This window comes from Choristoneura fumiferana, chromosome 21, assembly GCF_025370935.1.
Source record: "Choristoneura fumiferana chromosome 21, NRCan_CFum_1, whole genome shotgun sequence".
Lineage (NCBI taxonomy): Eukaryota > Metazoa > Arthropoda > Insecta > Lepidoptera > Tortricidae > Choristoneura > Choristoneura fumiferana.
In genome coordinates, this window is record NC_133492.1 from 10761636 (window position 1) to 10784232 (window position 22597).

General features: G+C 38.0%; 1 protein-coding gene across 1 annotated transcript in view; it reads right to left on the reverse strand.

Annotated features, from left to right (window-relative positions):
- Positions 1 to 364: 364 nt before the first annotated feature.
- LOC141439498 (uncharacterized) overlaps positions 365 to 22597 on the reverse strand; it is a 78660-nt gene continuing 56427 nt past the window's right edge. The window contains exon 3 of the mRNA XM_074103776.1: positions 365 to 4265. Coding sequence (XP_073959877.1) covers positions 4132 to 4265 — 134 coding nt within the window. The 3' untranslated portion in view covers positions 365 to 4131. The remainder of the gene's footprint in view (positions 4266 to 22597) is intronic.

A 22597-nucleotide genomic window follows, 5' to 3' on the forward strand; every position in this document is an offset into this window, starting at 1 on the left:
CACGCGCGCCGTTTCCTTATGTCTTAGGACGTCTGTCTTTTTTATGTTTATGACTGATCTAATAGGTAGGAGCTGATAACGTGAAAGCGGCATTCGTCCCAGTTGTATAAGATACATAATAATTATATACCTTAACAACATTAACCGCTTCCACACATAATTACACTTTATAGCTATACTCAGGAGTTTAACTTGTCTAGTAGCAGTAGACTCACTTCCCTTGAGGTCACGTCGTCGATTGACCTAATTTCCATTCGCCGTAACAAAAACTAACCAACCGTCAAACGACTTTCCAACTTGCCTTACTACTTTTTATGCATAAATATTCTATAAGGTTCTTCGCTGTGGGACAAAAGAAACGAAATTATTTACAAAGTCACTTTATTTCACAAGAGTTCTGGGTAGAAACACCGGGAGTAGGTAAGTATAGGATACAGTCATATTATCACATTGAACATTTATTTTTATATTAAACACAGAATTTTGAATAAGTTACCTACTTATAACTGTTTTACACCAAAAATAGATATTTTCCTCATGTTGACATATTCACACAATTTAACATTTTTGAATAAGACACGATTTATTTAAACTGTAAGCTCAGTTTTTGTTTTATCGAAAATCTCTTTAACACGAATTTAATTTCCTGACGATACTAAATAATTATTACTTGACTTACAATACTTATGTTACTACGAACAGATTTATTATAAATTCTATGCTGTCGTAAACTAAGGAACAGTTTCAAAATGCTGGTATAAAACACAATAGTCATTTATACAATTTAGAAATAATAATATTTATTAGGTATAATAATAATGCAAATCGACAAAAGTTTGAGCTTTATTTCCGTAACAACTTAAATCTATTTCTCGTTATAAAAGGTAGAAACAAGGATAATAGTTATAAAAGTTAGGTAAACAATTATAAAATAGCACATACATTTCAATAATCCTAAAGGTGCGTAGAGCACTCAAAAGCTAAACAATACCATGTACAATTTCTCAAATTATAAGTACATATACTTACATAATTTAAATTGAACGAAGTTAAGCAATAAAGATCCAACCCAAATAGACAGCTCACTTTTAATTATAGATATAATATGTAGATTGTTAGCAACAAAAGCGAATTAAAAAATAACTTGTAGGTGGATTGGGTATCTTTTCCTAAACTACGTCCAATTGCAAGTCACGTAGGTAATTGTAAAAAGAAAAATCACTACTCGTTACTTGTTCAGAATATGCTAATATCTTCGTAGTTTGCCAACGCTTAAAGTTCCATATTTGTTTTCATCACACTTGCTCGTAAACAGTGTCGTAACATGCAGGCTACCTTGGTTGCAACCCCCCAAATAAAAACCTCGACCTTAATGTGCTTGTCATGAAGCCCGTGGTCGGTAAATTAATCATTGCCCGTACTAATTTTCTTGTCATGAAGCCCAAGGTCGGTAAATGAGTCCGGGCCCGTACTGATGGTGCTGCGCGCGCTGCTGCTGCAGGACCACATGCACACGCACGTTGCGGTGCATGCTGCGGGAGGGGGAGGGCGACGCTGCCAATAGCGCAGCCTAAGGTGTCGCCAATATTTGGAACAATTATATTTTTTCTTTTACAAATATAAAATTTTACTCGCAAATGTGATTAAAAACATTGTATGTCGCACGGGCGGTACTAGAATTACGAACATCGACTCATTAAAGCCCTCAGTCTTCGACTTCGGGCTTCTAATAGACTCTCGTTCGTAATACCTTATTTACCGCCCTTAAGACACAATGTACTATTACATGCATTATACAGACTTGTCCATGAGACATAAACATCATAAATGGAATAGTAGTCATAACTATCAGTTTATACAAGGTGTCTTCAAATTATTGGATGTGTGTAAAGATTGTACGATGTTCAAAGTGTGCCACGTCAAAGGCATTGAATAAAAAAATCCGATGACGGCCATTGAGTCAAACAAACCCAATGACTGCCTGAAATATTTTAAACTAATTTGATGACACTGTATACAATTGTTGGTGAAGTATATGTATTTTTAATTTACAGGTAAATTAATTAATCCAATGATGTATTAAATTAATAGCATAGTCTGAACACGACGTATCACTTGTTAGTTTGCTAGTTCTACTAACTGTAGACATACACTCTTGGAGTTACCCGACACTAATACTGCTTTCAAGTAGTAGTTTCCTAAGCCAATAATAACTTATACCACTTGTACTTTTACTTATTCTGTGCTTATACGTAACGATGCCGTACCTACCTGCCATTATTTCACTCTGCATACTTGCGACACTGCAAATTAAGTCGTATTTAATTTAAATATACAAAAAAATAGGTATCCTAAAGAAATATGTATACACACACACACACTTACTTGTATTATAGTTCCCATACATTTCTTTGATTCAATTGTAAGTACATATATTAATCCTCACTATTATATACAATAGTTAAGTGAATTTATAAGTCTGATGAGAGCTCTTATACTATGGCAATGGACATCGTATATACTTTGTGATAACAAAAAGTAAACAAAAACGTGAGGCAGATGTAAATTTAAGTAGTTTTTTAAACACTTGTATAAATTGTTCAAAAATTTTTTGAGAAAGAACTGCAACGTTTTTAAGCGGTATATATTACTACATATCAATACCTTACGAACTATAAGCGTCGTCACACCGATCACAACGTGGTATCTAGGGTACTAATCTAAGGAAGACACTAGGGTTTTCACAGAGACATCAGATAGTTTGATAAAAATCTAAGTTAAATCAAATTAATAATTTTTAATCGTTAATTTTGTAAAATTCAAAATTTCGACCGACGACATCAAGAGTGTTGTGGGCCCTCCCACTGGTGAATGCAGGTGGCAAGTTATCATTCTAAGCAAGCTGACAATGATTTATTCTGCTGTAACGTTGGAGTGGTCTTATCACACGACACGGCGAAATATAAAATTCCAATGTTTGGTTTTACTCTTGGCCTAACTTAGTTTTGAATAGACCGCTTTTTTTCAGTAGGTACCTACCTACTACGATCGTTTATGAACACATAGATCTGGAAATAAACAATTTGTCCGTAACAAAAATGCTATACTTATTATTTACAGAAGTCAAAGTTGAAAATGCATGTTATACAGATCAAAATAGCTGAAACTAACATCCAAAAGGACGTCGAATTTGCGGGGAAACATTCTAATTAACGTTTTCGTGTGAGTAGTTACAGATTCCATTACCAGCGTGTTTGTTCAGAAAAAGTCATTTCATTAAGCTCAACTTAATTAACTCTACTGTAGACTTACCGAACACGAATCAATGACTTTCATAGTCGTTCCAACATACGTTTTACTACTACTGCTGCATGCATTGCGTTTTGGCGTTGCTGTCCGATTCTGAATTGTTAAACTTGTATACAAGATAATCCGCAATATTGAATAAGGTTAAAATTGGTTTTATCTAATCCCTCGCACTTATTAATACCGTTGTCTCATTATTTCCGCTATCTCTTCTCTCTCAAGGATGCCATCTATCTTTAACGTGGTTATAAAAGACTTATATATATAACCATCGACATGTCATAAACATAAAGCGGAGCTTTCGAATAAGGTTAAAAGTAGTCAACACTTTTTATACACCTACTAAAGTCCTTTTTACAAAGGCGAGATATCGCTAGATGGCGTTAGTACCTATCGTGAGGTCCGTTTGACGTTTGCACGTGATTGGTTAAATAAATAAATGAGCCAATCACAAGCAAACGTCAAACGGACCTCACGATACTAACGCCATCTAGTGATATTTCGCCTGTGGGAAAACCCTCATTGTCAGCTCTTCATTACCGTTCACGCCGTGCATATCTGACGTACCCTACGGACGTACCATACAAATAACATGCATGCACGAAAGTGAAGTTTAAAATGGTTCACACTCATACCAGCGAGAGTGAACGTGTATCCCACGGAAAAGAAAAAATAGTCTTTCCTATTGTTCTGTTGCATCCCGTCCGTTTGAATTGTTACAAAAGATGGCTACAGACAGCCGCGAGGAGCCCGGATAAGGTTAAGCTTTTCTAAGTTGTTATCAGCCCTCTTTTCCCATTCGCTTGCCCTAGTTTAGTAATTATGTTAGCGTTTAGTGAAGGGGTTGTTCCGAGCGGTAGTGCGGGCGGCGGCCGCGGCGGTCTGAGTGCAGTTGCAGAGTGCGTCGAACATACGAAGCACAAGGCCCCGGGCGCGCCCTAGCCGCCTCTTTATGTTACCTGAAAATAAATATACACACTTAAAAAATGGGAAAGCTCTAAAATTATACGTACCTACATGTAGGTAGGTACAGTCGAGATCATAAACTTGTGAGCAAAAATTTGATCAAAAATATCTGAACACGCTTCTACGCCGTTAACAATAGAGTCGTGTTTAGATATTTTTGATCAAATCATTGCTCACAAGTTTATGAACTCGACTTTACGTGTATGTTTGGAAAGGGCTAGTGTGAAGCCAGCCAGGGAACAGTACTAAACGTAACGTACATACGTTTTTATGTTCCGCAGACCCGCTTCAAATGTCGGATCGCATATTAAATGTCTTTAATATCTAGGTACTTAGTATAAAGAGGATTTTTCTTTGAATAAATAAACTAATTTAAAACATCAAAAACCCGACTATCTTAAAAACACTTTAAAAAAGCAAAAAAAATAAGTCTAGTAGCCCAGAACTCTGAATACTTACTAAACACATAAGGTTCATTACAGCAGTAAACGTAAACCTGTGTGGTCAAAAAATAGCATCTGCTTTGATAAGGGTTAAGATCATTTGATAGTCGTTCTCGGTATAAAATAACTACTTTTAGCGCGCTTAGGCTAACAAAATCATAGGTTTTATACAAGATAGAATTGCCAACCAGTAGAAGGTACGGTCACGAGCGTTAATTTAAGACCCATTTCGTCAAAAAGTTCGATATCTCAAAAACGGCTGAACGATATTCATCGCTAGAAAACCTGCTTTCAAATAAATAAAACTGCATTCAAATCGGTTCACCCGTATAAGAGCCACATAGCGGTCAAACTTATAACACCTCTCTTTTTGCGTCGGGGGTTAAAAAATCCTTCGACTTGTGTCATACAAAATGACAGATATTCGATCTTAAATGGGTCCCAAATTAGCGCTCGTTACCTTACGAGGCATTAAACGGGTTAAGTTATTTTTTTATTTCGCACTTGCAATTGCGAAAGACTCAAAGGGATTTGATTGAACCCATGATCATCTGCTTGAGGGGCCATACCTATGTCAAACCACTAGGTAAAGCTACCACGGCTATACGGAGCCGTCTAGGTGCTCAAAAATATCTGCATATGAACTTACGCTATTGAAATACGTATTCAGATATACATATATGAGCACTTTTTTATTTATTTAGATAGGTATATAATGTTTAAATGGTAGCGATTATAGGTACATCATACTACCAACCGGTAACACATCCATGTGGCTACAGTCACTTGAAGATTTCAATATTGATACGTACCGACGGCATAAGTCAATAAGCAGTATTTATGGATTCCCTAACGTTAACCTCTCCAATTTAACGTGAAAGAGGTAAGTACAAAAATTTACAGCCAGGTCATGATGTATAATTTTATAAGCCTTTAACCCGCAGCTACGCTCACTTGGACCATTTTCTAAGTTCTTATTGGATGTAAAAAAAAATACATCGCGGTCTACCTGCATTAACGTTGTATGAGGAGTTCTTCTACTTACTAAGTCGCTACGCTACATACTTGACATGATCTCTCGATCGTGATCGTTGGATGAGGACTAGTAGTGAACCTCCATGACGACTTTCTTGGGAGAAAAGTGTGGTGGTTTCCCCTCGCCTTCCACACCGCAGAGCTAGTCAAGAGTTCTTAGTTGCCAATAGAGAGCGAGAGAGAGATGTCCGTCCTATTCTAAAACCGGGCACAACACGGACGGTATGAAGAGTACCCGTGCTCAACTTTTAGTTTTCGAATCCTCCGAGCCTTAGTAAACACGGCCTCAGAAAAGACTATTCGACGTTTTCTTTGAAGTGTCATTCTTTCGACTTAAAGGTTTCTCGGCGATTCCATGTTAACTCAAGCTGCACACATCCACTATCCAGACTTCTAACGTCTTGTCAAGCTCTTAGATTGTTTCTGAATAGTTTCTTAGACCTCGGTAGTCTAAAATCTTGCAAGGGAAAGATTTCGTGTCTACCTACAATTTCCTTTACCCCTTTTAACCACGGAACCAACCATTAGCAGTGTTCCATTTTGCTCGACGTATGTACACAAGTATACATAATCTACCATACCTACCTCATTCTTTTCACGAGGGGCGTTTAGAAGTCAGTGCGGGCGGGTATAGATATTGATCTTTGCATTGCTATAAATTTATTTTCATGTCCAAATCAAACTTTGGTTTTACTATTCGCCAAATAAACGTTCGTTTTCGTTTGGGTTATAAATTTGCGGAAGGTTTTCCAGTGCGTCGGAAAGAAAATCAACATTACGAAATCACCTAACTTTTTATAGAATTTATTTTATTATTTTAAACAACAAAACTTTTAGTTGGCAAAAACGGAACCCTTATAGTTTCGCCATGTCTATCTGTCTGTCCGTCCGCGGCTTTGCTCAGAGACTATCAATGTTAGAAAGCTGTAATTTTGCACGGATATATAAGTAAACTATGCCGACAAAATGGTACAGTTAAAAATTAAAAAAATATATATTTTAGGGTACCTCCCGTAGACGTAGTGGGGGTGATTTTTTTTTTCTCATCCAACCCTATAGTGTGGGGTATTGTGGATAGGTCTTTTAAAACCAGGGGTTTGCTAAGACGATTTTTCGATTCAGTGATTTGTTTGCGAAATATTCAACTTTAAAGTGCAAATTTTCATTAAAATCGAGCGCCCCCCCCCCCTCGAAAATGTAAACCGGTGGGTGGAAAAATTCATGATGGTAGTAAGTATATCAAACTTTCAAGGAAAACTATAACGGCTAAGTTTGCTTGAGAATTATTAGTAGTTTATGAGTAAATAGCAGCCTAAGGTATAAAATATACCTAAACTTGGAAGATTCCGTATAAAATACGAAATCCTTAGAAAAATAGGTATTACTTAATTTTTTCGTAATGGCTACGGAACCCTATTTTGGGCGTGACCGACACGCTCTTGGCCGGGTTTTTACAATCAATTCAACCAGATCGTATAATCTAATTCCTATTCTGTACCGTGCACGTAGAATGTATGTGTCTACGTGATACGACGCCTATCGTTACACGTAGGATCGAGTAATTTCAGTTACCTTACTGTAAGTTTTCGGTTACAAAATACGTCTCGATCGCGTTCGCGTTATAATCTCAATTTGTATGCAAACGCGAACAGCGCCTCTAGCGGAATGTTTGCGATGTTCGTGATTCTATACAAATTGCGATTTTAACGCGAACGCGATCGAGACGTATTTTGTAAACGAAAACTTACACTAAGGGCACTGAGGCAGTGTTCGGGAATTACGAGAAAAGTTTATGACGACTTTTAATGAACCATCAGATTTCGAAAGGTGATATTACGTGCCTGTCTTTTTCCCCACTTTTACTGACGCGTGATACATATAAGTACCAAGTACGGTACATTAATGAACCTACATTTAATCACACGTTTGCCTGCTAGATAAACATAAGCTAGTTTAATGTTAGCACGCTAAATTCAAAGCCTTATTTACTACTTGAAAGTTTAAAAAGTTAATTTACTGGAAATTTTTGTTTAACTACATTAAACAGTTTAAATTAAATATGAATTTGAAAGAGAAAGGGGAGGCCTTTGCTCAGTAGTAGGACACCTAACAGGCGAAATAAAAATTAAAAATGTACAAATGAAATTTCGACTAAGTACTCCTTTATTTTCATCCAAACTACCTACCTACTTATATCCATTCCTACCAAAAGGCCATAGTCGGGTTTCCGTAGAAAATCGGCCCTTACATCAAATGGGCTTGGGTTTTTTTGTGTGTAACTTTTATAGTGAAGAATATTTCTGCAGAGTATGAACATTGTACTTGCGACAGTTTTTGACTTATGTTTTTTTCAAGATTTTTTTTATTGTCTTTTGCGACCTTATGATAGCTAAGTTTATGCGAGATATGCATTTTCATGCAGTTCCTTCACCTCCACACTGTAAGAATCAGAACCCACACAAGTCACACAAACCCATCTATATCACCACCACCACCACAATACACTGACGCGTTTCAAACTCAACTAGAGCTTATCTTCCGCAAAGTAACGCCTGATTAAAGAAATATTCTTTTTCACTTCTCATGCTCTTAAAATGTTACTTTAGTCTCTGCATATCGGGACTAAAGCTCCTTTTTATTCTCTAGGGTTTTTTTTTTTTTACGTTGGAATCCCCTAAACAGCCAACACGGTGTTTGTGAATGGAGGATTTTTAGGCGTGGATATACTCGTATAACCTCAAAATGACAACTGTGCAAAAATATTTAAAAAAAAATAAGATTTAATATCGTGAAACACAATTAATGATTACGAATATGAATCTATTCAATTATATTAAGGATTAATTCATTTTATTATGCATAGTCCAATTAGTTTTTAAATAGTTTTCAATTTTTATTATTATGCTGCATATATTTATAAGCAAGCTTTTAAAGCGTCACTTCATAAACAAACAAACAAAAGAAACAAACCGCGCAACAATTTTTTCTTTGCTATTTCAATTTTGAACAGATGGTCCATTAGTCGAGCGTACGTTTTAAAATGTAATATTGTAATTTTGAACAAAACATTGTTTTTTTTCCTCGCATGCAAAGTGAAAAGTACCTAGTGTTTAACGCGAGACTAAACAACCATCTCGCTCTGCTCGGGTGGCTTGTTGAACAATCTACTATTAATGTAGGTATTTTATTTCGAGATGTATTCAAGCGATTTGCTTTAAATTTTTAAAACGAACAAGACATTTTTTTAAGTGGTTGTGAAGTAGTGACACCTCTAGATTCACCTCTTATCACAAACAGAAGTCTGACATTCTTTGATAAGCTGTTAACAAAGATTGTTATCGTCTGCCATGCCATGACTCTTTAGGTAAGTATGTAAATGAGCTCAAGATCACGATCTGAATAAGGATGAATTAATACTTCACAACAATTCATTTTAAACAGATTTCTAAATTAAAAACAAAACTCTGTTGGTTATAAAAAGCAGGATCCATTAGTATGGCCATTTGGTGACGTTCGGAAGATCACGCGGTCAGAGAAGCCCTGGCGCGATCAAACATAAAAAAAGCGAGAGAAAGACCTTAAGACACGTGGTGGTCAATAGTAACCCTCGCTTTGAAATGAGTCCAACTTGCGGAAAAGACAATCCAAGATAGCATCCTGACGCATCCGAACATTTTTCCACATTCTACCTACGAGTAACCCAAAAAATCGGTAAAAGGCAAAGAAGAAAAAGAAAATTCTGTTTTAGGGCCCCATAATGACAGTTTGCTCTTTTAAAACACAAATAAATACAATGCCATAAATCAGGAATGTCATTAATTTTACGTTTTATTTGTTTCCATGTAGATATAAAAGCCTTGGTTTTTATGCAAAACCGAAGCAAATCAATTTGCAGACAAAGCGAGCGCAAATAAAAGGTAGAGTTCACAAAGGCTACGGCTGAAGCCTATTTTTGGACCCTCCATCCGAAATGCCATTAGTGAGGTGTCGAAAACAGTTGAGCGTGACACGTGAGGGACCTTTTACGGTCATTTCCAATAAGAGGGCAAATTTTCTGTGATTTCATGAACTCTCAGTTAGGTAATGGGCTGACACTAATCTGTCCGCGACATTTTTCAAACAATTGCAGATTTTTGTAAGTAAACATGTTTTTTTCTGTAATTCAATAGATGGTGTACATGCCATCCTACGTAAGTTCAGCCTATTAAACCGTGAAATATCTTGTTGGAAGTACGATTTTTTGGTAACGCCAGGGGCAATTTTGGTAACGTAGGAGACGGCCAAAGTGTCGGTAAAATAGTTGATTGGCCCTAATACGTGTAGGAGTATCAGTGGAGTAGCGTCAGAGATTGCTGTGGTAAAACTGAAACAAAGGTCGCTTACCTACGTCTTTCATAGATCATGTATGTAAAAAAAAAAAAAAAAAATCCGATCATGTCTGATCTATTTTGTTAATTATTTGGGCAAACCACTGACAATAGGGTTCTATGTACGCTTCACCACTGATAATCTTCCCCTAAAGTTAAAGCAAATGTATAAAAACACCCTATATGAAACGCATAATATACACTAATTTTGGTGAAGAGTTACTTATTCGGTTGCAGTCCAATGGGCGGACGAAAAAACAGAGGCCGTGTTGTCTAAAATGCGGGTGTTCGCAATCGCATTCACCACCTTTTCCACCCTCATCCTATACCGTGTGTAAGAAAGAAGAGGCGAAAACGATTTGATTCTGAGTAATTAGACAATAAGGACTCAGACCTGCTACATTACATCGTTTGAATTATAAATGTTCACGAGTCACAAGACTATCATCGCTGCCCGTACTGGTTATGTCAAAATCAAAACGTTTATTTTTTAAGTAGACCGTAAAGGGCTTTTGTGTATATCACCACAGCGCTCTCGAAAAGACTATCACATATATTTTTACACTTCTCATGCTCTAAAGTAGATCAATATAGCCTTACGCGGCGGGAGTAAAGTGAGTACTTTAGTCCCTAGGGAATAAAAGTAATTATTTTTAATATACTTCGAGTGACTTAGTTTATCTTTTTAGCCAGTAATTACTTAGTTTTTGGCATAAAATAAGATTTTGTGTGGACCATTTTCATGACGAAAATATTACGTTCTTAGTCTAGTTCGTGGTCTTAGAACTTTTAAATTGTTGTTTTTTTTATTTATTCGACTGGATGGCAAAACGAGCAAGTGGGTCTCCTGATGGATTGTGTTGTAGAGCGTAAATCATAAACAATTAAAATAAAATGATTCATCATCATCATCCCAGCCTATATACGTCCCACTGCTGGGCACAGGCCTCCTCTCAGAACAAGAGGACTTGGGCCATAGTCCACGCGGGCCCAGTGCGGATTGGGAACTTCGCACGCACCATTGAATCGCTTCGCAGGTTTGTGCAGGTTTGTGAAATAAAATGATTATTCTCACATTATCGTCAAGTGATAGTTAAAATTATGATGTGCAGCCAAGAGCAAAAGACAATTGATAATCTTTTGCCGTCGAAATCTAGAAAGATTTATTTTAAAACTTATAAAAGTTTTATGACTGTAGAATAAGAAACGCATTCATTCTTTCAGAGAAAGCGTTTTCTCGCACACAAGTGAAGAATAGAATTTTCACCTGGAGACTTAAAGTCAATAAAATAATAATGAGGTCAACCTCGGATAAATAGACACCCTCGCTAAAGCTCGGGTGGCTAACCACCTCGGGTATATATTGGCTTAGTTTAGTCCCTCGATAAAAATATACTATTTATTTATTATTGCTAAGTAAGAAGAATGCGTCGCAAATTTTTACTATCTACCTACTATAATTGTGAAAAATTGTCTAATGGAGACCGCGAACGGGAAGCGCAACGTAGGAGTCCACCAACAGATGGACGGATGATCTGGTGAAAGACGCGGGTTCACGGTGGATACAGACCGCTTCCAACCGAAGAAGGAGGTCTATGGTGGAGGACTATGTCCAACAGTGGACGTCCTACGGCTGATATGATGATGATAATTATGTCAATCGAACACAATAGCATTGAAAGTTACTGAAATAATACAAGAAACGGAGGTGATATTAGCCGAATAGTGGATTAGTTTGGTATCTATCAAGCTACAGGTACTTAAATGAAAAGGTAGACGCGTATCTAACTAGATAATGGAAGTATCGACTGAATGGGACATCTGAATAATATAACGCAGACGTCTTACGTAGATACTTCTATCAATACCAACTATTGTCTGGGAGACAAAAGAAAAATAATAGGTAAGTATATCAGGTGTCAAGCCATCCAGATGACATACCTACTCGTACTTAGGTACAAGAGTATGAGGCAGGATAATAGTAGTTCACCTTGCTACTATTTTAGTACGGATAAGAATATCCTACCAAGTAGCTACAGTCAACCAGCACTAATATCTGATACAACAAAAACGACTCTATTTCTATTTGTCAGATATAAAGTTAGTTTTTAATTAGATAAGGTCCTCACGGCTGGCCGTGGCATTATGCTGAGTGGGTTCCTGTTTAGCGTCTGTATGTCTTATATTTGTTCTATGTTTGTTTTTATGGCGTTAAATAAATGTATTTTCTTTCTTTTTCTTTCTTTCTTTCTATATTTTTGTACGGTCCGCTGTGGCAGATATAATGCAGGAGTCATGTCGTACATCGTTTTTCATTCACTTTTTAGGGCTCCGTAGCCAAAATAACAAATCGGAACCCTTATGGTTTCGCCATGTCTGTCGGTCTGTCCGTCTGTCCGTCCGCGGCTTTGTTCCGAGACTATCATTGCTAGAAAGCTGTAATTTAAAATCAAAATCAAAATCAAAATCATTTATTCAGTAAATAGGCCGCAATGGGCACTTTTACACGTCATTTTTTAAAACTACCAGCGCTTTCGGAAAGACCATCATTGCCAAGAAGAATGCGCCGCAAGAAACTTGGCAGAAAGTCATTTTTTCAACATAAAATAATTACAAATAAAATACTTAAAAACTACAGTATACAATGAAATAAAAGAAAATACAAAATAATAATAATAATAATACAGGGATGTATGGGGTCCCTTAGTTACAAAACTAAACTCTAACTATAATCTACGTTCAGTGGAAGTGTAGACTGCTTCCACCGTCATAAATTAAAAATAATAATAATTATAATAATAATAATTTAATTCTGAAATTTACATTTCAGGTCAAGTAACCAATTAAACTATTTTTCGGATTCCGAAGGCAAGCTCAAGTTTCCCTGCCGGGCGCGCTGCGTTATGTATTCGTTTGGGATATTGCTGTCTTTATCGCTCGTGACATATAAGCGCTCGCAGCCGTCCCTCCCCATGTCTTCCGCGACGACGTCCGTAATTTATATCGAGATAGTTGTAGGCTTTTCAAGATTTGGACGGTTGAATTTTGGGTTTCGTTGTCCTCATTTTAAACGAGCACAGAAATCAATGATATTTTACTTTCAAGATATTCATTATATTTTCTATGCCTGTGATTTTTCAGATTTTTGTAAAAATGCTTTATTAGTCTGTAATTCTCGTGCAAAGTTGTCATCTTTTTTTGTCGACTTTTGAGCACCTGTAATTCTGATATTAGACATTTATATGAAAATCTGAAAAACCACAGGCATAAACAATTACGTCTAGTCTTTACTTAGAAAATTTCATTTATTTCTGTTGCCTAGTTTTCAAATGAGACCGGGACTACGTTTGTATGGAGAATGGAACGAAGAGACTTCTCTTAAAGGTCTCCTTTAGGTACGATGATGGACGAAGCAAGGAGTAGTTAGGAGTTAGGAATAAGGCTAGTGTGTATTTAGGTGTCACGGGATATTTTATGTAAGAAAACTGTCGCAGTGCTATACAGTTATTTATTCATAAAATGTAATTAACTGTATCAATAAATTGATTCTATTCTATAACACTGTCACTCTACAACGCGAGAGCCGAGCGAGCGAATGAACGTGACGCGGCAGCGGCCGGCGAAGCGCCAGAATCGTTTTATTAGTAAAATTGGGAAATTGTACAAATGGGAATCCGTAAAATTGGGAATCTGTAGAAATGGTAATCTGTACAACAAACAGCAAACTTGCTGTCCCATCAAAATTTGGATATTTCCCTTGTGAAGGCCCCAGGACTGTACTAGTCCAGATTTAGCTTTAAAATAAATAAAATAAAATAAAAAAGCCTTTTATTTCTCGCATATCAGTAGCAGCATTTCGAAACATTAGGTTATTATCACTATAGTACTATAATTATTTAAAAAGTTACAAACAAAAAAAAAGTATATAATCTATTTTCATGCGGAACCCCTCTTAATTGAGGGTAAAGGCCTCCTCCAGAGATGCCCAATAGTCTCTATCATTGGCTTTTTCCATCCATAGTTTTCCAGCGATTTCTACAATGTCATCTGCCCATCTGGTTTTTGGTCTCCCTCTCTTTCTGGTGCCTGCAGGGCCTGGCCATGACGTCAGCCTAGATGTCCAGCGATTGTCACCCATTCTAGCTACGTGGCCTGCCCATCGCCATTTTAATTTTTGCGAGTAACTCAGGGCGTCTATAACTCCTGATACTTCTCTTATGACAGAGTGGCGGATTTTTTGAATTTTTCGAATTTTCATCATGCTTCTTTCCATGCTCCGTTGGCAAGACGTTATTTTGTTTTTTACTCGGCGTGTGAATTTCCAAGTCTGACAAGCGTAAGTGAGTGACGGTAGTAGACAGCTATCCATGACCTGTTTCTTAATTTTCATTGGCATCTGGCTTTTAAAAATTTCCTTGAGGCTCCAATACTTCTTCCAAGTCCCTTTAATCCTTCTTTCTATTTCTACATCGTTGCTTTGTTTTTGGAAAGAGATTTGCTTGCCTAGGTAAATGTAGGAGTCGACATAATCAAGCGGTACATTGTCGATGCTTATTTGATTTCTTGTTGAATTTGTCATCACCTTTGTTTTGCTGAAATTCATCTCTAGGCCTTTCTGTCTACTTGCTTTTTGTAACGTGTCTATCATGTATTCTAGCTCTCCGCTGTTTTCAGACAGCAGGACTAGGTCATCAGCGAACCTCAGGTGGCTAATACGCTCTCCATTTATATTTAAGCCGACCGTGCTCCAGTTTAATTTACTAATGATCGACTCAAGTACCGCTATGAAGATTTTAGGTGATAAGGGGTCCCCTTGCCTTACTCCTCTCTTGATTTCAATAGGAGGCCCTGTTGTTTCCAGTTTTACTCTACTAGTGCTATTTTCGTAGAGATATTTCAGGACTTTAATGTATTTGGCCTCTACATTTTGTGTTTTCATGGCTTCCCATATTGATGAGTGGAGTATGGTGTCGAAGGCTTTTTGGTAGTCGATAAAGGCTACGTAGAGCGGTCTTTGGAATTCTTGGTACTTCTCTAGAAGTAGCTCGACTGAATGAATATGGTCTACGGTAGAGTAACCCCTTCGAAACCCTGCTTGTTCGATCGGTTGGTATGAATCCAGTGTGTTACTAATTCTTTTCTCTATAACCGACGAAAACAGCTTGTACAGCGAAGGTAGAAGGCTGATGGGTCGGTAGTTGTTTATGTCTTTTGGATCACCTTTTTTATACAAAAGTATAATGTCTGATTCTGACCACTGCCGGGTGTGGTAGAGGTGTCAATTATCATATTAAAGAGTTTAGCCAAAGGTGTAGCAAGCAGTGTGCACGCAATTTTTATTGTCTCGTTGGTTATCCGGTCCGGTCCTGGACTTTTCTCAGGTTTGAGCCTCTTTATTTCTCTAATAATTTCGAGTTCATCTACTGGCTCTGTTGGCGTGACATTGTAATCTTGTTCTGTTACGTTAGAGCTTTCGTGGTGCACTGGGGCGTTATACAAAGCTTTGTAAAACATAGTGGCTATTTGGAGTATATCTTTTCTGCTGTATGATACTTTGTCCGAACCGCGAAGCCCTTCTATCCAAGTTTTGTGAGATCTTAGTTCTTTGTATGCTCTCTTTAGACTGCCTGACGAATTAAGGTATTTTATTATAGTATTTTTTCTGTGTTTCTTGTAGTCTTGTCGTATGTATTTACTTATGAGCTTATACAGGGCTTTTAATTCGTTTTTCAATGCTCGTGATTTAGGTTTCGTCTGTTGTAACTCTTTTCTTCGGTGGATTAATCTCCTGGTGCGTTCAGATATAACATTACATTTTGTGTCTGTATTTGTGTTGGGTATGAGAGCTGTTTTTAAACTATTTTCGATAGCGCAGATTATTTTATCGTAGTATTTCTGGACCGTGTCATCTTCACACTGGTGAGTGAGATCTTCTAAACAGATGTGTAATGCTTCGAGATATCTTGTTGTTTCATCTTCACTTTTTAGCGAGCTTCTCGTATTTTTGGCATAATTAGTTCTGCTTTTTTTAATTGTTTTCAAGTTTAAAGTTGCCCTTAAGAATCTGTGATCAGACGGGAATGTCACGTTAATGATTTGAACGTCTTGAACATTCTTATATAGGTTTGTTAAAATATAATCAAGTTCATTTTTGGTGACACCGTCTGGGGATCTCCAAGTCCATCTTTGTTTACTTTTCTTTCTAAAGAATGTGTTCATGATGTAAAGGTTTTTTTCGTGAGCAAACTGTATCAGCCTCTCTCCCCTACTGTTTCGTTCGCCATATCCGAATATATTCATGAATGGACTGTCTTCCGATGTTGGTTGGCCGATTTTTGCGTTAAAGTCGCCCATGACTACAACTTTTTCTCCAGACAAGCTTAGAGCTTTATCAATGGTGTTATAGAAATGCTCTATTTCGTCGTCGTGGGCCGCCTCTGTAGGTGCATAAACTTGTATAAAGCTTATTTGGAAACCGTCAATATTTAATTTCAATAGCGCCACACGCTCTGATAGTCCAGTAAAACTTTCAATGTTATTTTTAAGATGCTTTTTCACTAGAAAGCCCACTCCGTACAATCCAGGAGTCTCTCCAATGTAGTGAAAAATTATATCTTTGTGCTCTTCTATTGTATTACCGAGTCGTCTTATTTCAGAAAGACCGATTATATCGAATTTTGTATTTTCTAACGCGTCCAATAACTCGAGGAGACGAGTATGAGTTGACAAAGTTCTCACATTAAATGTTGCAATGAAGTATAAGTTTTCATTTTTCGTTGATAAGTTGTGTATCTCTGAAGGGTTTTGGTCTAACTCTCCCACGGAGACCAGCCGTCTTGGGAGGTTGAGAGGGGTTCGTGTTGACTGCTATTGTGCTGTACGGCTAGATTCTTGCGATTTTTGTTGCGGGGATGGATCTTCGCGATAAGTGAGCGTCGGTTTTTTTATAAGGAAGTTGGTCATATTGTTGCTCTTGTTGATCTTCGTAGGTTGCTTTTTGTTTTCGGAGTTTCCGGAGATTCCGGAGTTTCCCGGTGATTCGGGGGATTCTGACAGGTTCCTTTTTTTTGAATCTTTTTTCTCGCGTTCCTCTTGTTTGCCTGGCGGTTTTAAAATGATGAGTCTATCATATTTTATGATTGCTCTTCTTCCTTGCTCTCTTTCTTTCTCTAGCTCGATTTGCAGTTCCTTGCGCTTGTTCATTACTTCGGGGGGGAAGTCTTCTTTTATGTAGTATGGTGACGTTCCAAGGTTCTTCTTGTTTTTAGAATTTTTATTTTCAGCCCCATAGTAAGTAACGACACTACTATAGGTCTGATTTTTCCCCCTTTTTTCCCCAGTCGCCTTACTGATTCGATGCTATTATTCTCGCAATTGATGTTTAGGTTATTATTTATGATGTCCAGTACATGTTCCTCCAAGTCCTGATAGCATCTTTCTCGTTCTTCGACTCCGAAAAATAGTAAGTTTTTCTTCTAGTAAATCTCTCGATCTTATCTATTTCTTTCTTTTGTTGTTCCAATTTTTGTTCTAAAAATTCATTCTTTATTTCCAGACTTTGAAACTTTTCGTTTATGTTGTTAATGATAGTATTTTTTATGTCGTCTTTCATATCCAACATGTCCGCTTTTTGTTGTCTCATTTCTTCTTGCATATTTCTTAGCATATTTTTTATTTCGTCCATTTTTGTTGACAACTACTTGCAACTACTATCCAAGTGCTGCCCTCTGGAAGTTGTGGTGAGAAACGAAGGTGAGTGTGTTAATAGCGAACGCCCTCAGTTTTTATCGTATTTGTCCCTCGTGTTCTGCCACACGCCGCTAGATGGCGCTGATATACATATAGATTTTGAGCAAAATGATTTGCAGTTGTTTATTAACCTATAAATTTTTAGGTTATGAACTTGGGTGAAATAAGATTTCTTATGCGCACAATACTACGAGTCTGTCGCGTCGGCGTAATTCATAATTGCCTCAATCACAACACTGATCTGGTTAGTCTTCGCTTCGAGAAAATATGATTTTGTCCGTTGTATTGTTCCTTTGTTTTTGGTATGTTTTTAACACTGTTTTTCACTTTTGCACTAAAAACTTCATATTGACTGTGTGGTTCTAAGCACTGAATTTTGATTTTTATGCGATTTCTTCGTTATTATCGTATAATTGTAATTATTATTTAATTATAAACACGGAGTCGACTTGAACAGTGGCACAGTGGCGACCTTTAGCTTTAATATCCTTTAACCTTCTTAGGTTAGGTCCCATGGTAAATTTTTTGACCTATCTGTTATTTGATCGAAATGTGACTTTTGAAGTTAATTACAGTCGAGTTCATAAACTCGTGAGCAAAAATTTGATCAAAAATAGGTATCTAAACACGACTCTATTGTTAACGGCGTAGAAGCGTGTTCAGATATTTTTGATCAAATTTTTGCTCACAACTCATGAACTCGACTGTACCTACACAAACGCTCATACAACGCCGCCATAGGATTGTCCACTTCATCACTGGGTTAAGATTTTCCTCAGTTTATTCAGTTTCTAAGGGTCATTGACACCGATGCCAGCACTAATGGCCGCCACTTTGTAGCCGTTACGAGTTACGCAACGACAACAAACGAGTAATATATCGAACGCGCGATAAAACTGTGCGTGATAATTGCCCGACGAAATAGCTGCATGCATATTATTGCGTGGTATATGGTAGCGTGATGGACGGTTGTGTTACTCCGATGATGAACTCTGGTTGAGTTCGAAACGCGTCAGCAAAGTGTGGTGGTGGTGATAGTTGGGTTTGTGTGTGTTCTTACAGTGTGGAGGCGCGGACCTGCACACATTTACATAGGAAGGAGCTATCGAAATCACACACTTAAATGTTTATAGTCATTGATAAGGACCTCCGCAAAGTAACATCTGATTCAATAAATTAGTGTACTTCATCTTTGGCTATATCTGCACTTACCTACCATGAAGTGAGGTAGGGGAAGTTTTAAACAAAAAACAACTTCATTTTTAGACTTTAGAGTACAGAACTCTTCGTTAGGTATGCTTACGAACTTGGTTGATATTTTAAAATCTTCCTAACATAAAAAGTAATATGGCTTCAATTTCACATTTCTTATAAAGAAAAAGGAAACAAACCAAAGAAAGTATGGTGCTCGGGGCACCCATCCAGGGGTTAAGGGGGTAGAGGGTGCTTTAGCAGAGCGTATAGTCTAGTGGAAGACGGAAACTTTAGAAAAAGATTGAGGTAGATAGTAGGTACGACTTGTAGCAATTAACAGTGTGTCACTATGAAAAGTTTCTATCACGAGACCCTTAGTTTTAACTCCTGTTTAAAAAAATATTGGAATAAACACTTTTTCGGTTCTCTGCCTTTTCTCAACTCACGATTTTCTATGAAACCATGTTTTTTTCGGAACTTTTATAAAACAAACCTAACCTAACCTACGTGTTCTATAAAATCATAAGAAAAACACAGAAAAATTTTTGGTTTCGGAGAAAGTTGAGTTGGGAAATGAAACATTTGGCAAACAATAATTCGGCGAAAAAGCAGAACCAGCACTTTTTCATTTTCATTTCATTTTCCGGTTTGATATAAATAAATAAAAACTTTATACCTATTTTTTCGGGCATTTGCGCGATATTTTGAAATGAACATAAAAGTTTCGTCTGGCGTAACGTCATGCGGAACTTTAACTGGTTATATCTTTTTTTATTTTTTGGATTAATTTATAAAAAAAAAACCTGTCCAGTATTTTTTGAAAATCTATTTAAAAGAACTAATAACAAATTTTTGGGACCTATTACCTATAAGTATTATAGGTATGAATAATTTATTGAATCAGGCGTTATACTTTGCGGAGGTCCATATCAATGAACTAAAAGAATTTTCTTGCTCACCCGCAACCTTAGCTTAGCTATCGTAAGGTCGCGGGTGAGCAAGGAAATTATTTTAGTTCATTAACTACTATAGGTATGGTATTGGATGACCGGTCACTGTATTTAATTTCATAATTTTTGATGACTTCTGTGCCTGCAACGATTGTAAAGTCATCCATATTGATGATAAACTTGAATATAAATGAGGCTTTTTAAAACTTCTCACGCAAAGGCATATCCTCTTATCTTTACTATAAGGGTTCCGTTTTTGCCATTTTGGCTACGGAACCCCAAAAGTAAGGAAATGAGGTCATAGATGGGTCATTACACGACCCCCCCGACGCAAAAAGAGGGGTTATAAGGGATGTTATAAGTTTGAACGCTATGTGTGTCTGTCTGTGGCACCGTAGCTCTTAAACGGGTGGACCGATTTGAATGCGGTGTTTTATTTAAAAGCAGGTTTTCTAGCGATGATTCTAAGACATGTCGCATCAAAATCTGTTCAGCCCTTTTTGAGATATTGAACTTTGAAGTGACAAAGTCGGGGGTTTTACAACTTTTGTTGGTTAGGTTATTAATGTAATGATTTATGGTTTACATTTATTACAAGAGCCCAATAAACGTAATCACTATCTACATCCTGTAACAAATATACCTACTCGTATCTAGAGGACTTTTTATTGGTAGGTACAGTCATCAGCATTAATATCTGCCACTGAGGAGCGTGCAAAAATATCTGACACGTCCTTCCGGCCCTAGAAATAGAGTCGTATCAGATATTTATGCATGCTTGTTGTGTCAGATATTGGTGCTGGTGACTGTACGAACTTGATTTAAAGACCTTATAGAGCTTAACTTGAGAGATACTCGTATTTAGAAAACTAATGCCAATAGTTTGGCATGAATATATTACTTATAATAATAAGCTCGTAAGTTAGAGCAGTAGACGAGGAAACATAACTTTAGTTCCGCTATCGGCCGCTTGGTGAAATATAGAAGTTTCAAATTGAAGTAGGTTGACATTTAAACAGATACCTAGATTGACTGCCAATCTGCTCTAGTTGGAGAATCATCATAAGAAAAAGGAAATACAGGCAGCTATTACCTTTATAATGCGGAAGGTAAAAAAAACCTACATACACAGCCTCTTCTTTCTCAAATAATATCAATAACGTGGATTATGATTAAAATAGAAAAAGAGAGCCTTCAATTTTGCACTGATCAGTACCAAAGGTTAAAGATATGGAGTAGGTGGTAGGACCTTGTGCAAGGTCCGCCCGGATTGCTACCACCATCTTGCTCGCTAATAATGCCGTGAAGCTGCAGTGCTTGCACCGTTGTGTTTCGGCGTGGAGAGTAAGACAGCCGGTGTAATTACTGGCACTTGAGGTATTCCATGTTAGGCCTCTAGGTTGGCAACGCATCTGCCATGCCCCTGGTGTTGCGGATGTTTATGGGCGGTAAGGATCTCTTACCATCAGGAGACCCACTTGCTCGTTTGCCATCCGTTTGTGTGGTTTCATTGACACAGGTCAAGGCATGTTAAGTTGCAATTTTGCTGTAAAACACTGACCTGGTTTTCCTGATTGAGCAGCTTCAGTTGGTCGTTGATAAGGCTGTATTTCGCGCTCTCTTCTTTCCGCAGCGCTCGCTCTTTCTTCAGCTCCGGACTCCAAAAGGTCTTAATACTATGCATGCTGGATCCGAGCTTCTGATTGGTTAGTTCTAGTTCCTTCTTGAGGTTCCCGAGCTCGCGCTGCAGATCGGAATTCTGAGATTGCAGCTCTCCAAGGAAGAGAGGAGGGGGTTCGCGCCGGTAGTAGTCATCTTCAGGAGGGGGCGGAGGGGCGTAGGATCTGTCGTAGTCTCTCTCGAGGGATTGGTAGCGGAGGGGTCTCGGGCGGGTGCGGTGGTGGGCGCCAGCGGAGGCTGATCGGCCGCGCTCGTCGGGCGCCGGGGACGGCTCGTCGTCCCGCGCCAGGTAGGGGCTGCGGCGAGAGGGGCTCCTGTCGACTTGAGGCAGGCGGCCGCGCGCGCCGCCGGACCACTCCTGGCGGCGCCACTCGTCCCGGCACGGCGGCCGCTCATCCTCCCCGTACTCGCGTAGATACAGCTTGGCGTGCCTCAACGGGCCATGGTGTCCGGACTGCGCGGCGGCGGCGCGGCCACTGGTGCCCCCGTGCGAGGCGCCGCATCGATCCGCGCGTTGCGCGTGCGCGGCGCGCCGCACAACTCAGCGGAGTGCGATTGATCCCGCAGAAGGCCGTTCGCGCCGCTTCTGCCCGTTTTTAATCTTTGCTTTACGCGTGCATTCAATATTGGCACTATTTAGATGATTACCTACACTTTTTTACCCATAGATTAGTTTTTTTTATATTAATTACCTAAATATTTCAGTATAAATTGTGGCTGATCTCCGCGATATTGTTTTTATATTTCAAATAAATTATTTTATTCTTTATTTACCTTCCTATCCAAATCATTAAATACCTATGAAATATCTTCTAATATCTCCGAAATATTACAGCACGTTATTGATAGTCTGACTTAAAAACAGTTACAGGGTAAAAAGGGGTTTTTATTTCTATTTCTAATAAAT